Source organism: Herpailurus yagouaroundi, unplaced genomic scaffold, assembly GCF_014898765.1.
Source record: "Herpailurus yagouaroundi ecotype Mexico unplaced genomic scaffold, PumYag 199, whole genome shotgun sequence".
Taxonomy (NCBI): Eukaryota; Metazoa; Chordata; class Mammalia; order Carnivora; family Felidae; genus Herpailurus; species Herpailurus yagouaroundi.
Window position 1 is genome coordinate 16,633,883 of NW_024412430.1, and position 14,312 is coordinate 16,648,194.

The 14,312-nt window shown below is 35.4% G+C and overlaps 1 protein-coding gene across 6 annotated transcripts in view; it reads left to right on the plus strand.

The window, feature by feature from the left end:
- JAK2 (Janus kinase 2) overlaps positions 1-14,312 on the plus strand; it is a 117,073-nt gene that overhangs the window by 41,363 nt on the left and 61,398 nt on the right. For 5 of the 6 annotated variants that reach the window (XM_040449482.1, XM_040449484.1, XM_040449485.1 and 2 more), the window contains exon 3: positions 12,811-12,934. In XM_040449482.1, the coding sequence (XP_040305416.1) occupies positions 12,811-12,934 (124 nt within the window). Of the gene's footprint in view, positions 1-12,810; positions 12,935-14,312 lie in introns of those variants that run through there. The other variant, XM_040449487.1, reaches the window with a different exon arrangement.

Below are 14,312 nucleotides of genomic sequence, written 5' to 3' on the forward strand. Positions count from 1 at the left end.
TATTACATTTTATTACATTTTATTACATTTTATTACATTTTATTACATTTTATTATTCTATTATTTTATTTTATTTTTTCCTATTCCATTTTAAATGAAGTTTCCTTTTTTTCATAGTGGAAAATAACTTGCCTGAATTGTGTTTTAGTGTTTTGGTGAAAATAGAATTTGTGAGCAAAGAAATCAGATGTATTTACCTAAGCAAACTCTCGAAGGTGTGGGTTGACTCCTCCTGACTGCTTTAGTAAAATGCGAACAGAAAGATGGAACCATTCAGCAAAAAGGAAGGCGAACTGAAAAGATTTGTAAAATTCTCAGTCTTTCCATGTTGCAAAAAGTGAGAAAGTGGTTAGAAGAGAGCACTAAGGATGTGGCCAGTGGACCATTTAAGATTTGTGTAGCTCAGCTGTTTCTACATTCGCTAGGAGCTTTGATGGGAGAGGCCTCTCCCGTCACAGCTCCTAATGCCAGGGCCCGCCCTGGGGAGCAGAGTGCTTTCAAAGCAAAAGCTGCCAGAGCTTGGAGACCTGCTTGCTGCCTGGTGCTGCCTCACTCTGAGGGCTCTTCTTGGAGCACTGCCGGCCCCAGGTGCAGCCCCTGCCTTCCAGAGGGTGCAGGCAGCAAACTTTGATGGAGGGTATTGTTTCCAGCAGGGGAGAGTGTACAGGCTCAGGGGACATGGCTGCCTCCGCCTGGATTTCCAAGGATGGGGCTGCCTGGAGCCTCGGGGCCCAGCCTCTGCCGGGTAAAGCTGCTGGGACAGGAATTGCCCGGGTGGGTCCTGTAGGCAAGCCCTCTGTCCTAGGGGTCCTTGACAACAGCTTATCATGTCAAAGAGGATTATTATAGAGCCTTAAGGTCTAATGGAACTTGCCCTGTTGGGTTTTAGACTTGTTGGGGATCTATCACTCTTTTCTTATTTTCTCTGTCTCCCTTCTGGAGCAGAAATGTCTGTTTTATGCTTGTAATGTGGAAGCATTTAACTTGTTCGATTTCACTGATTCACAGCCAGAGTGCAGTTTACCTCAGGTTGAATGGTACCTTGAGTCTCACTCACATAAGATTTAGTTGATATTCAGGTGAGACTTAGAACTTTAGACTTTTGAGTTGATGCTGGAATGAATTAGGACTTTTGGGGGCTGTTGGAATGGAGTGAATATATTTTTAATGTGAAAAGGATGTGAATTTGGGGGGTACCAAGGGCAAAATGGTAAGTTTCAATTGCCGTATCTTCTCATCTACTTACCTTCTGCAGTTTTTACTCTAGAAGTTTTATTTGGAATGCTTTTCAATAATTTCCATTAGCTCATCATGTTCATTTTTTTTCCTCATTTTTTTATTAAGTGGAATATATTATGGTACCTGATTTAACTTTCTTGGTTGGTAATTCTACCATGTCTGTCATTTCTTGCTGTCCTACTGATTGATGTTTCTTCTAGTTACGGGTCATATTTTCCTGCTGTTTTGAATGCCTACAATTTTTTATTGGAGGGTGGATATTGTAATGTAAGTTTGTAATTTACATTGTTGCCTGCTGGATTTTATTGTATTCTTTAGTGATGGCCTTTTTCTGGCACTGTTCGGTAATGGGTGGTTTACCTAGCTGCTTCTGAGAGCTTCTTTATCTTCGTCTTCTCCTCCTCCTTTTCCTTCTCCTTCCTTCTTTTGTTAAATAATTCAATATTTTTAGTGTATTCACAGAGCTCTACAATCATGTCAATTTTCACCACCCCCAGAAAGAAACCTCTTACCCATCAACAGTCATTTTCCATGTCTTCCCCAACTCCCCCCAACCACAAATCTACTCCTAAGAATTTGTACACTTGGGACATTTCATATAAGTGGAATCATGCAGGCCATGTGTGTTTTTTGTGACAAGGAGTTGAATTCCTGAGTCATATCATAACTTTGTGTTCAATCTTTTGAGGAACCGCCCTCATGTTTTCAAGGCATCTGCATCATTTTACATTTCCGATAGCAGAGTATGAAGGTCCCAGTTTCTCTACATCTTGATTAACATTTGTTATTACCTTTCTTTTTGATAATAGACATACTAGTGGGTGTGAAGTGGTATCTCATTGTGGTTTTCTTGAAAAATCTTTATAGATAAATAATTCACATATCATACATTTCATACTTTTAAAAAGTGTATGGTAAAATAATTTTTAGTATCCCCAGTTGATTTTAGAACATTTTTTCACCCCAAAAGAAGCTCTGTGCTTATTGGCTATCACTCTCTCACCCCCTCTTCCTTCTTTAGTCTTAGGCATCCCCTAATCTATGTTCTGTCTCAATAAATTTGTCTATCTAGATATTTCATACAGATGGAGTCATGTAATATGTGGCCTTTTATTACTGGCTTCTTATACTCATAATTCCCACCCCAAGGAAATCTTTAGTAAAAGGTGAAAGATTTATGTGATCTGAAGAGAAACTCCAGACCATTAAACTCATACAATTTTCATGAAGTTCATCCATATTTTTTTTGCATGTTATTTATTTATTTATTTATTTATTTATTTATTTATTTATATGAAATTTATTGTCAGATTGGTTTCCATACAACACCCAGTGCTCATCCCAACAGGTGCCCTCCTCAATACCCATCACCCACCCTCCCCTCCCTCCCACCCCCCATCAACCCTCAGTTTGTTCTCAGTTTTTAAGAGTCTCTTATGTTTTGGCTCCCTCCCTCTCTAACCTTTTTTTTTTTTTCCTTCCCATCCCCCATGGCCTTCTGTTAAGTTTCTCAGTTCACCCATATTGTAACATCTGTCAGTAGTTAAGTCTTTCATGGCTGAATAGTATGCTGTTGTGTGGATAATACCACGTATTGTTTAACCGTTGATCATTTGATGGACATTTTGGCTGTTTCAGCCTTTTGTCTGTCATGAATAATGTTTCTATGAACATTTGTGTACAGTGTGGACAGATGATTTCATTTCTGCATATATACCTAGGAGTGGAATTGTGGGTCACATCGTAACTCTATGGTTCACTTTTTGAGGGACTACCAGACTGTTTTCCAAAGTGGCTGCACCATTTTACATTCACACCAGTAGTGTGTGAGGGTTCTGATTACTCCACATCCCTAATAACACTTGTTGTTACATGACCTTTTAAAAATTCTATCCATTCTATTGGGTGTAAAGTGGTATCTTATTGTAGTTTTGATATATATATTTTTTCTGATTAGCAGTTCTTTTGGGTATCTTTGCCTTGCTTACTGGCAATTGTGTATCTTCTTTGGAGAAATGTCTATTCATACCCTTTGTCCACTTTTAAAATGTTTGTTTGTTACTGAGTTGTTAATAGTTATATTTTCTAGCTCCCTTATCAGATACTATATGATTTGGAAATCTTTTCTCCCGTTTTATGTTTTGTCTTTTCACTGTCTGGATCTGGATAGTGTTCTTTGAAGCAAAGATCTTTAATTTTAATGAAGCCTCATTTGTTTATTTTTGTTGTTGTTGCTTGTGTTTTTATGTCATATCTAAGAATTCATTACCAAATCAAGTTCATGAGGAGTTTCCCCTGCAGTTTCTTCTAGGAGTTTCATAGTTTTAGGTTTGCGCCCCTTTGAGTTCATTTTTGCTGATGGTTGAGGGTAGGGATCCACTGTCATTCTTTTGCATGTGAATATACACCTGGTCCTGACTTCCCCCACTTTATATAGTGTTTATAAGGTTCATACATGTTGTACCATGTATCAGTACATTATTCTTTTATGGATGAATGATATTCAGCTAAATAGTATCAAATATATGATATAATATGGATAAACTTTATAAGTATTGAGTGAAGTGTAAGAAGCCAGTATCAAATGGATATCTACATGCAAATCCCAGCATCATTTGATGAAGAGGCTGTGAGTTCCCATACTCAGTAGTCTTAGAACCGTTGTCAAAGTATCATTTGGCCATAGATGAGTGGGTTTGTTTCTGGATTTTCAATTCTGTTTCATTGGTCTATATGTCTTAATGCCAGTACCATACTCTCTGTATCACTATAGTTTTGTAGTAAGTTTTGTAATCAGTGTGAGTTTTCTAACTTTCTTGTTCTTTTTCAAAATTGTTTTGATCTTTCCTAGTCCCTTTAATTTTTATATTAATTTTATGATTAGCTTGTCAATCTGCAATAAAGACAGCTGAGATTTCTATAGGGATTACATTGAATATATAGGTCAGTTTGGGGACTACTACTATCTCATTGAAGTAAGTCTTCCAATCCATGAACATGAAATATCTTTTTGTCTGTTTGGGTCTTCTTTAATTTTTTTCTGCAGTGTTTTGTAGTGCTCAATGTATAAGTCTTACCTCTTAAATTTATTTATAGGTATTTTATTCACTTGGATGCTGTTGTAAATGGAATTGTTTTTATTATACTTTTTTGGATTGTTCATTGTTCATGTATAGAAATAGAGCTGATTTTTACCTGTTGATCTTATGTCCTTTAACTTTGTTGAATTCATTTATAGGCTCTGACATTTTGGGGGGGGGTTGTTAACTATTTTCTGTATATAAGATCATATCATGGGCCAATAAAGACAATTTTGATTCTTCCTGCCCAATTTGGGTGCCTCTTATTTTCTTGCCTAATTGCTCTAGCTAGAACTCTCATTGCAGTGTTGTATAGAAGTGGTGAAGGTAGGCATCCTTGTCTTGTTTGTGATTTTAAGGGTAGATTTTTAGTCTTTCACTGGTGATTATGATATTGTTTGTGGGTGTTTCATAAGTGCTATTTATTAGGTTCAGGAAATACCCTTCAATTCTTATTTAAGTTTTTTTTTTTAACTCATTAAGGAGTATAGAGTTTGTTACTTTTTGTGTATAAATTGAGATGATCATTTTTTTTCTTTCATTACATTGGTTATTTTAATATCTGGAACCACCCTTTTATTCCTGGGATAAATCCCACCTGTACATGGTATATAATTCTTTTAATATTTTGCTGGATGTGGTTTGCTACTATTTTGTTGAGGAAATTTGCATCTATATTCATGAAGGATATTGGTCTGTAGTTTTCTTGTAGTGTCTTTGGCTTTGGTATCAGGGTAATGCTGGACTAATTAAGTTGTTTAGGAACTGTTACTTTTTCATTATTATTTTTTTTTTTTTGAAGATTTTGAGAAAGAGTTATTGTCATTTTTCTTTAAATGCTTGATGGAATTGTCCAGTGAAGCCATCTGGTTCTGAGCTTTTCTTGGGAAGTTTTTGATTATGGATTTAATCTCTTCATCTTGTATAGGTCTATTTATAGTTTCTGCTTTTTTCTTTTTTTTTTTTTTTAATTTTTTTTTTCAACGTTTATTTATTTTTTGGGACAGAGAGAGACAGAGCATGAACGGGGGAGGGGCAGAGAGAGAGGGAGACACAGAATCGGAAACAGGCTCCAGGCTCTGAGCCATCAGCCCAGAGCCCGACGCGGGGCTCGAACTCACGGACCGCGAGATCGTGACCTGGCTGAAGTCGGACGCTCAACCGACTGCGCCACCCAGGCGCCCCTCTGCTTTTTTCTTAAATGAGTTTTGATAGATTGTGTGTTTCTAGGGATTTTTCCATTTTATCTAGGTCATCTAATTGTTGGCAAATATTTTTTCATCATGTTTTCTTACATTCTTTTTATTTCTGTAATGTTGATAGTGTTGTCCTCACTTTCATTTCTGATTTTGGTAATTTGAATCTTTTTTCTTTCTTTCTTGTTTAGTTTAGCTAAAGGCTTGTCAGTATTCTTTATTTTTTTCAAATAAACAATGTTTGGTTTCATTCTTTTTTTTTTTTCCCCCTGAATTGCTTTTCTATTCTCTTTGCCTGTAGTGTTTATTATTTTCTTTTTTCTATTGGCTTTGGGTTTAGTCTCCTTTTTTCAAAGTTACTAATGGTATCTAGGGAGATTATTGATTTGAGATCTTTATACTTTTTTAATATAGATGTTTACAGTATAATTTCCCTCTATCTGGTTTTGCTGAATCCAGTATTTTGATATGTTGGTTTTTTTGCTTTTATTTTTCTCTATGTATTTTCGAATTTCCTTTGTGATTTATTCTTTGACCCATTGTTTGTGTGTTAATTTTCACACATTTGTGAATTTTCCAGTTTTTCTTTCGTTATGGTTTCTAGTTTCATTCCATTTTTGTCAGAGAAGATATTTTGGATGATTTCAGTCCTTATAAGTGTATTCATATTTCTTTTGTGACCTAACTTATGGCCTATTCTTGTGAATATTCCATTTACATTTGTGAAAAATGTATATTCTGCTTTTGTGGGGTTGTATTCTGTATATGTCTATTAGTTGATTTATATAAAGCACAATTCAGTTTTTCTTATTGTTTTTTCTTATTGTTCTTCAGTCTCGTTTTACTGTCTTTTTTAAAAAATTTTTTAAGTTTATTTATTTTGAGAGAGAGCACAAGCAGGGTAGGGGCATAGAGAGAAGGGAGAGAGAGAGAATTCCAGGCAGGCACTTCGCTGTCAGTACAGAGTCCGAAGTGGAGCTCGAACTCGTGAACTGAGAGGTCACGACCTGAGCCGAAGGCAGATGGTTAACCCACTGAACCACCCAGGCACCACTCGTTTTTCTGTCTTATTGAGAACGGTGTATTGAACTTTTCAGGTATTATTGCTGAATTGTCTATTTCTCCTTTCAGTTTTTATTTTTTGGTTTACATGTTACATGTTTTGGGGCTAATTTCTTACATATGTATATGTTTATATTTACATTTTCTTAAGGATTTAAATTTTCATAATGTTCTTTGTCTTTTGTAAACTTTTGACTTAAAATCTGTTTTGTCTGATATTAGTATAGCCATCCCAGCTTTTTTTTTTATTAAAAATTTTTTTTTTAATGTTTATTTTTGAGAGAGAGAGAGAGAGAGAGTGAGCAGGGGAGGGGCTGAGAGAGGGGGAGACACAGAATTCAAAGCAGGCTCCAGGCTCTAAGCTGTCAGCACAGAGTCCGACACGGGGCTTGAACTCACAGACTGTGAGATCGTGATCTGAGCCCAAGTCAGACGCTTAACAGACTGAGCCCCCCAGGTGCCCCACCAGCTTTCTTTTGCTCACTGTTTGCGTGGGCTATGTTTTTCCATCTTTCCCATTTCAAATTAAAATGTCTTTAGATTTATTTATTTATTTTATTTTTTAAAGATTTTATTTTATTTTTAGAAAGAGAACACGAGTAGGGGAGAGTAGCAGAGGGAGAAGGAGAGAGAGAATCCCACTAATTAAAAAAACTGAGATTTCAGGACTATAAATGACAAAGAATATAGACTTTATAGTTTAGAAAAGTCAATAAACAACTGCCACCCAAAACAAGTGACAAAAACAAAGGAATTTTTAATTTTTCCGGTGAATGCGAATACTTTCCTGTTTTTATGCCTGCTTTACAAATTTTGGTTGAACATTGAAATGTTGGCCATTTCAAATTTGTAATGTAGCAACCAGAAATCTGATTCCAACTCCGTTTACTTCTATTTATTTTTGGTGTTGTTATCATATTTATCATGTGTTTTACTTCTGTAGACATCACAGGACACTTATATTATTGTTGCTTTAAACAATCATTATTCTTTTATATTTATCCTTTCCCTTGTTCCCCATTCTTGTCTGTAGTTCCATGCTTCCATCTGCCATCTCTTCCTTTCAGCCTAGAGAACTCCTTTCAGTATATCTTGTGTTGCAGGTCTGCTGGTGACAGATACCTTCCGCTCTTAATTATCTGAAATGTCTTTTCTGTGTGTTTTCTTTGTCTTTATTTTTCCCTCAAACTCTCTAAGCTTGCTGAATTTGTAGGGCAGTGTGTGTTTAGCTTTGGAAAATTCTTGGCTGCACTTTCTTCAATTTCATGTAAGTTTGGTCCATTTGACATGGCTTACATGCCTTTTATACACTCTGTTCAGTTCTTCCCATTCTGTTATTTTTTGTGCTTCAATTTATGGTTTTTTTTTTTTTTTTTTTTTTTTTATTGACTTGCCTTCTGTTGAATAATCCTATCTTCTGTTGTATGTAGTATCCTGTTAAATCCCTCTGTTGGTCCATGAATTAACAGTATCAGTAATACCAGGGAGCTTGTTTAGAAATGCAGTATCTCTCTCAGGCCCCTTGCCAGAATCCGTGAATAAGAATCTTTTCTTTTTCAACAAAAATCATGCTTTTCGGGGCGCCTGGGTGGCGCAGTCAGTTAAGCGTCCGACTTCAGCCAGGTCACGATCTCGCGGTCCGTGAGTTTGAGCCCCGCGTCGGGCTCTGGGCTGATGGCTCAGAGCCTGGAGCCTGTTTCCGATTCTGTGTCTCCCTCTCTCTCTGCCCCTCCCCCATTCATGCTCTGTCTCTCTCTGTCCCAAAAATAAATAAACATTGAAAAAAAAAATTAAAAAAAAAAAATCATGCTTTTCAAGCTTTTCAACAAAAACCGTGGAAGCCAAAAGACAATCCCCAGGTTGTTATTATGAACGTTAAATTTTGAAAAATACTAATCTGCCTCATTCTAGCTTATTCAGTTAGGGGAAACAAAAACCTGTTTATTTATACAGTTGACGAAGCCCAGATAGGATATACCCTTGGGATCTTTACAGTAGAACCTATGTTATGTGCCATATACTTTGCTAAGCACTTTATCCATATTATCACATTTTTTCCTTCCAGCTATCCTCTGAACTCAGATTTCTGTCCTTATCCTTTAGAAGATGAAGCATAAGCTTAGAGAGATTAACTACCACAAGTTTACCTAGCTAATAAATACCTGAACTCAGACTTGACCCATATCAGATTTTAAGCTAATGTTTTATAGATTATCACTGTTTAAACTGGAACACTTTTGAGGTGTAAAGACAGGCTATTAATAATTATTCTGGGACAGTAGACAGAGCAGACCTGTCTTGGTCCAGCCAGGTGATCTGCTCATCCTGTCTGCAGCTCTCTGCTGTATGGCACCTCTCTTTTCTGCATAGCTAATTTAGCTTCAGGAGCATTTGCTGCCGATCGTCCATGCCTATGCGATATTTTATGTGCTCGGCTTGCCATTACATAGAATGGCCAGATCCTCATGTGCTGTCTTCAGCTTAGGCATTACCTCTTCAGAAGCTTTCACTGAAGTCTTTACTTCATCTGACCTACCTCTGTTAAAATCAGAGCTGAATAGAAGTTAAAGTGATGAAAATGGATTTTACTTGATAAACTACTGTAATAGGGGAGATACTCCATTATAGAAGTGAGCTTGACTCTGAATACAGCCTGAACAAGTGGGGTTTTGTGGCCAAGGGACCAGTTTGACAGGGCATTGGTGAATGGAAAATTACTAAGAGTAGACATTAAGTCTGGGGGGATTCTGAATGAACCAGCCTAATATGATTCTTGCTAAAGGCAGGTCAATGTGATCAGATATCACCTGCAGGATAATAGGGGTGAGGAGTTTGATTAGATATCTAAGGTGGTTTGCTAAATGGACTTAGCAGGATTCTTGCTAAAACTTGATTCTACGAGGAAAAACATGTGTGGGCCATGTTCGGGAGGGTTCAGAGGGGCCTTGATAAAATTTGGCCAAGCAAAGAATATTTTTCATTTCTCCCCTGTACTTATTTGTTTTTTTTTTTTTGTGGTCTTTACTATCATGGCACTGACCCTTTTGAATTATAGTTCTCCAATGGCATCTCTGAGTTCATCTCTTATAATGTGAGATCCTTAAAGTTAGGCACTATTTTTCCTTTTTGTATTTCCTGTACCCATTTTGTGCTTATTATGTAATAGAGTCTCTGTTAATATTAGTGGAATGTTGACTGTCCTTGCTCTAGAATGATATGGAACTGAATCACACTTAGATAATGGTTTGGAAAAGAAGAAGCACATTTAGGTGCTTTTGGTAAATAAAAATAAAAATAACTTTGATTGGGTGTGTAGGGAAAGAGTTAAAAATGACTGCGGTTTCTGTTCTATTCTTTTCCATCGATCAGAGTGTCTCTTTTTGTGCCAACTTAGAATCTATTCCAAATGACATTTCTAGCAATTATGTAACATGGTCCCCTGCCATCCTATCAGCCCTAGATGTTATCCCTCCTGTTTTTGCTAGTTGAATGGATATAAAGTGATATCACATAATTTTAACTCACATTTTATTCAACACTAGGTATTACCATCCTCTCACATGTTTATTAATTATTTTTAATTATTATTAATCATGGATTTGCTCTATTGTGAATAATTTATATCCACTTTTTTGCCATTTTCACTTTTTTATTTTGCTTTTTTAATTCTGATTTTTTTGTTATAAAATATTTAAAGTAATACTTCACATAGAAAAATATATATCACTGTAGTCACCACACAGCTTTTCAAATATATCATTTTGCTATTTTCAGATTTTTCTCTGATTCATTGTTATGAAGAATTACATTTTTCCAATTTAGCCATCTCTGCTATTATAGGATAAATGAACTTTATCTTAGTTTTTTTTATTTTTTAAGAATCATTGCAGGATTTGGTTTGCTAAAATTTAAAATACTTAGGATTTTTGTACCTATTTTGGTGAGTCTATTTGATTATGATATCTGCCTGGTTTTGGTATCATGGTCCAAGTAAACTCACAAAGTATGTTAATTTCCCTGTTCTCTCTTTTTCTGTTCTCTGTAATAGTATACTGAAGGTTGGAATTGTCTTTCATGTTTGGTTGAACTAGTATATAAATTTTATCTGGGCTTCATGGTGGTTTTTCCTTTCTTCTTATTTCTTCTCTTTCCTCCTTTTCCTTTCTTCTCCTGTATTTTTGTAAGTAGATAGTTTCTTTAATGGTTATAGTTCCTTTGAAGTTTTTAATTCTTAAAAAAAATTTTTTTTAACGTTTATTTTTTTTGAGAGAGAGAGAGAGAGAGACAAAGCATGAACAGAGGAGGGACAGAGAGAGAGGGAGACACAGAATCTGAAGCAGGTTCCAGGCTCTGAGCTGTTAGCACAGAGCTTGAACTCATGAGCTGTGAGATCATGACCTGAGTCGAAGTTGGACGCTCAACCAACTGAGCCACCCAGGCACCCCTGAAGTTTTTTATTTTTGAATCCGTTTTTTAAAATTACATATGGCTTTAAAATTGTCTGTCTACATTTTCAAATTTATTGTCATTGTTTATTCTCTTATTGTCTCCATAACCTATAATTATACTTTTAAAAACGTTTTTATTAATTTTTTAATGTTTATTTTTGGGAGAGAGAGAGAGAGAGAGAGAGAGAATGAGCATGAGTTGGGGAGGGGCAGAGAGAGAGACACACACAAAATCTGAAGCAGGTTCCAGGCTGCGAGCTTTCAGCACAGAGCCCTATATGGGGCTCACACTCATGAACTGTGAGATCATGATCTGAGCCGAAGTCGAACACTTAACTGACTGAGCCACCCAGGTGTGCCAGTTATACTTTTGAAAAATCATTAGTGTTTATCTGTGGTTTTTTTTCTTGATCAGATTTGACAAAGGCTTGTTTATTTTGTTAGTTATTGCAAATAATCAGCTTTTATTTTCTTGATTCTCTTTATTGAATCTTTCTTCTGTTAACTTCTGCTCTATCACATTTTCAACTGTCTTCTAGATTATTCTGTTGTTTTTTAATGTGTTGAGTTAGATAACTTAGATCATTCTTTGTTATCTTCTGATATAATCAGGTTAAAGCTATCATTTTTCCTCTTAAGTATCACTTTAGCTATATTCCATAATTTTTAATACATGTTATTAATTGTTCATTATAAATACTATTTAATTTCTGTTATAATTTCTCCTATAATCTCTGAGATATTGAGAAGTATGTGTAAATATAAGAATGAATACAAGGGTACAGTTTAAAAGTTGTTACTCAATACTGTTTTTATATGTAACTTACTGAAATTATTATATATCTATGAGTAAACAGTTGTGTTGATAATTCAAATGAATATTTTATATCTTTATTGTCAGTGTGTTGAGTTGGTGTCATTTTTGTCTACAGTGGAAAAGATCGAAACATTACTAGAATAAAAATAACATTTGTTTTTGTGAGGCTTATGTTTTCAAATATATAGGATTAAGTATGTTAACTAACTTGAATTTTAAAAAATTAAAAAAAATTTTTTTAAGTATTCATTTCTGATTTAGCTGAAATGTGGTTAGAGAACATGTTGATTATTCTCTGGCACTTTGGGAGACTTGTTCTTAGACCCCAAAAGATTGGAATGTGTATGTGTGTGTCTATGTGTGAATGTTCTATGTGTGCTGGGAGATAATGTGCATTATTTAATTGTGTGGCTTTTTGTTTCATATGCTTTTTAAAAAGTTCAGTAGTCTTCAAACCTTTGTTAATGTACCTTTGAAAATATCTTTGAAAAAAAATCATATACCCCTGCAGTTTAAGATGACATTAAAATATTTTCCTTGTAAGTGTAAAAAGTGCAGAAAATATAGTTACTGGTGCACTGTGTAAAATTTAACATTAAAAAAAAAAACTGTTGTGCTGTTCTCTTAAAAGTATTCAATGATCTCCAAATAGTTTAGTTGATACTCTCATTATCAATTAAAACACACACAGATTTGAATTAACCTTTCTGTGCAAGATACCTAAAAAAAATTAGATAAAATGTTTTTAAAAATCTGCTTGAAAGAGTTCCAGCAATCATATTTTAAAATGCAGGGAAAAAGATTAAATTAAGAATTGAGTTGTAAGTCATGCTGAACCAAAAGATGTCAATTGCTACTGCACTTGTGCCGAGTAAGAGTTGTTATTTCAATCCTGTTACAAATTACAGATGTTCCATAAATGTACTTGCTGCGCTTTGTAATCATTTCTTTTCTTACCTCTTTCCTAGGAATCACACCCGTGTATCATAGTATGTTTGCTTTAATGAGTGAAACCGAAAGGACCTGGTATCCGCCCAACCATGTCTTCCATGTAGATGAATCAACCAGGCACAACGTACTCTACAGAATAAGGTACTTTCTACAGTAAAGTGACTCATTTAGTGGTTAAAGGGCAAAGTGAGAGAAATTATCAAACATATATGTACATTTTTTCTGAGTTTATTTATTATGAGTGGGGGAAGGGGCAGAGAGGGGAGAGAGAGAATCCCAAGCAGGCTGCACGCTTGGCATGGAGCCCAGCCTGGGGCTGGATCTCAGGACTGAGAGATCACAACCTGAGCTGATCTCGAGTCAGACGCTCAACTGACAGAGCAACCGAGACGCCCCCAGACATATCTTTAAATTGCAGAGTACTTAATAACAGGGACCAGAGCTTCATTTAAGACTTTTTCTCTACTAGAGGAAGTGTTTATAAATGTTTTTTCACTAGAATCTCTGAGCTTTTCTGGTGGGTTGCTACTTTACCATTTAGTATTATAATTAAATTTTAAAAAGGATGTGAATGGCCTTTACTAATAAAATCCTGAATAAAATCCAAATAAAATTTGGAATATTGTTGGTTTCCTAGGAAATTCAATATTTTGTGCAACAAAATGTAATCTCCCATCTCTTTTTAATAATTTTTTTTTGTGGAGCACCTGGGTGGCTCATTCAGTTAAGCGTCCAACTTCCACGATTTAGGAGTTTGAGCCCCGCGTCGGACTCTGTGCTGATAGCTCAGAGCTTGAAGCCTGCTTTGGATTCTGTGTCTCTCTCCCTCTCTGTCTGCCCTCCCCACTTGTGCTCTCTGTCTCTCAAAAATAAATAAATAAGCTTTAAAAAATATATAATTTTTTTAGAGTTGAAGTAGACATATGATTTTGCCAGTGTTATTTGCAGCCGCAAATTATTAGTTAATTTATTTAATAATTTTCCATTCAAAATGATAAAACAAATACGTTTGATCTGTGGCTCTTATGAAATAGATTCATTCCATGCAGAGTCAGTGTTACATAGTAAAAATGCACATGGACTCATTCATGATTTTTAAAAGGAAAGAAAAGGAAGCCTTAAAAAACTAAAATTCAAGAGAGATATCCTTACCATGGTAAAGGGTAAAGGATATTTACCAAAGGCAAGAAGCAAGTAATATTCTCAAATGGTAAGAGGTCAGAAGCAGTCTCTAAAATCACAAACAAGATAAAAAACAAAAATAGCCACCACCACTGGTTCTATTTAGGATTTTAGTGGAGTTCTCAACAAATACAGTTAAGACAAAAAAATACACAAAATATTTAATAATTGAGAACAAAGAAGCAAAGAGTCATTATTTGGAGATGCTATGATTGTTAACATAGAAAATGTAAACAAATTTATAGGCATCAATAATAAATGTTCAGCAGAATGCTAGATCTATATGATCAGTACGTTAAAAGTCAACTATTTCTGGAGCACCTGGGTGGCTTAGTTG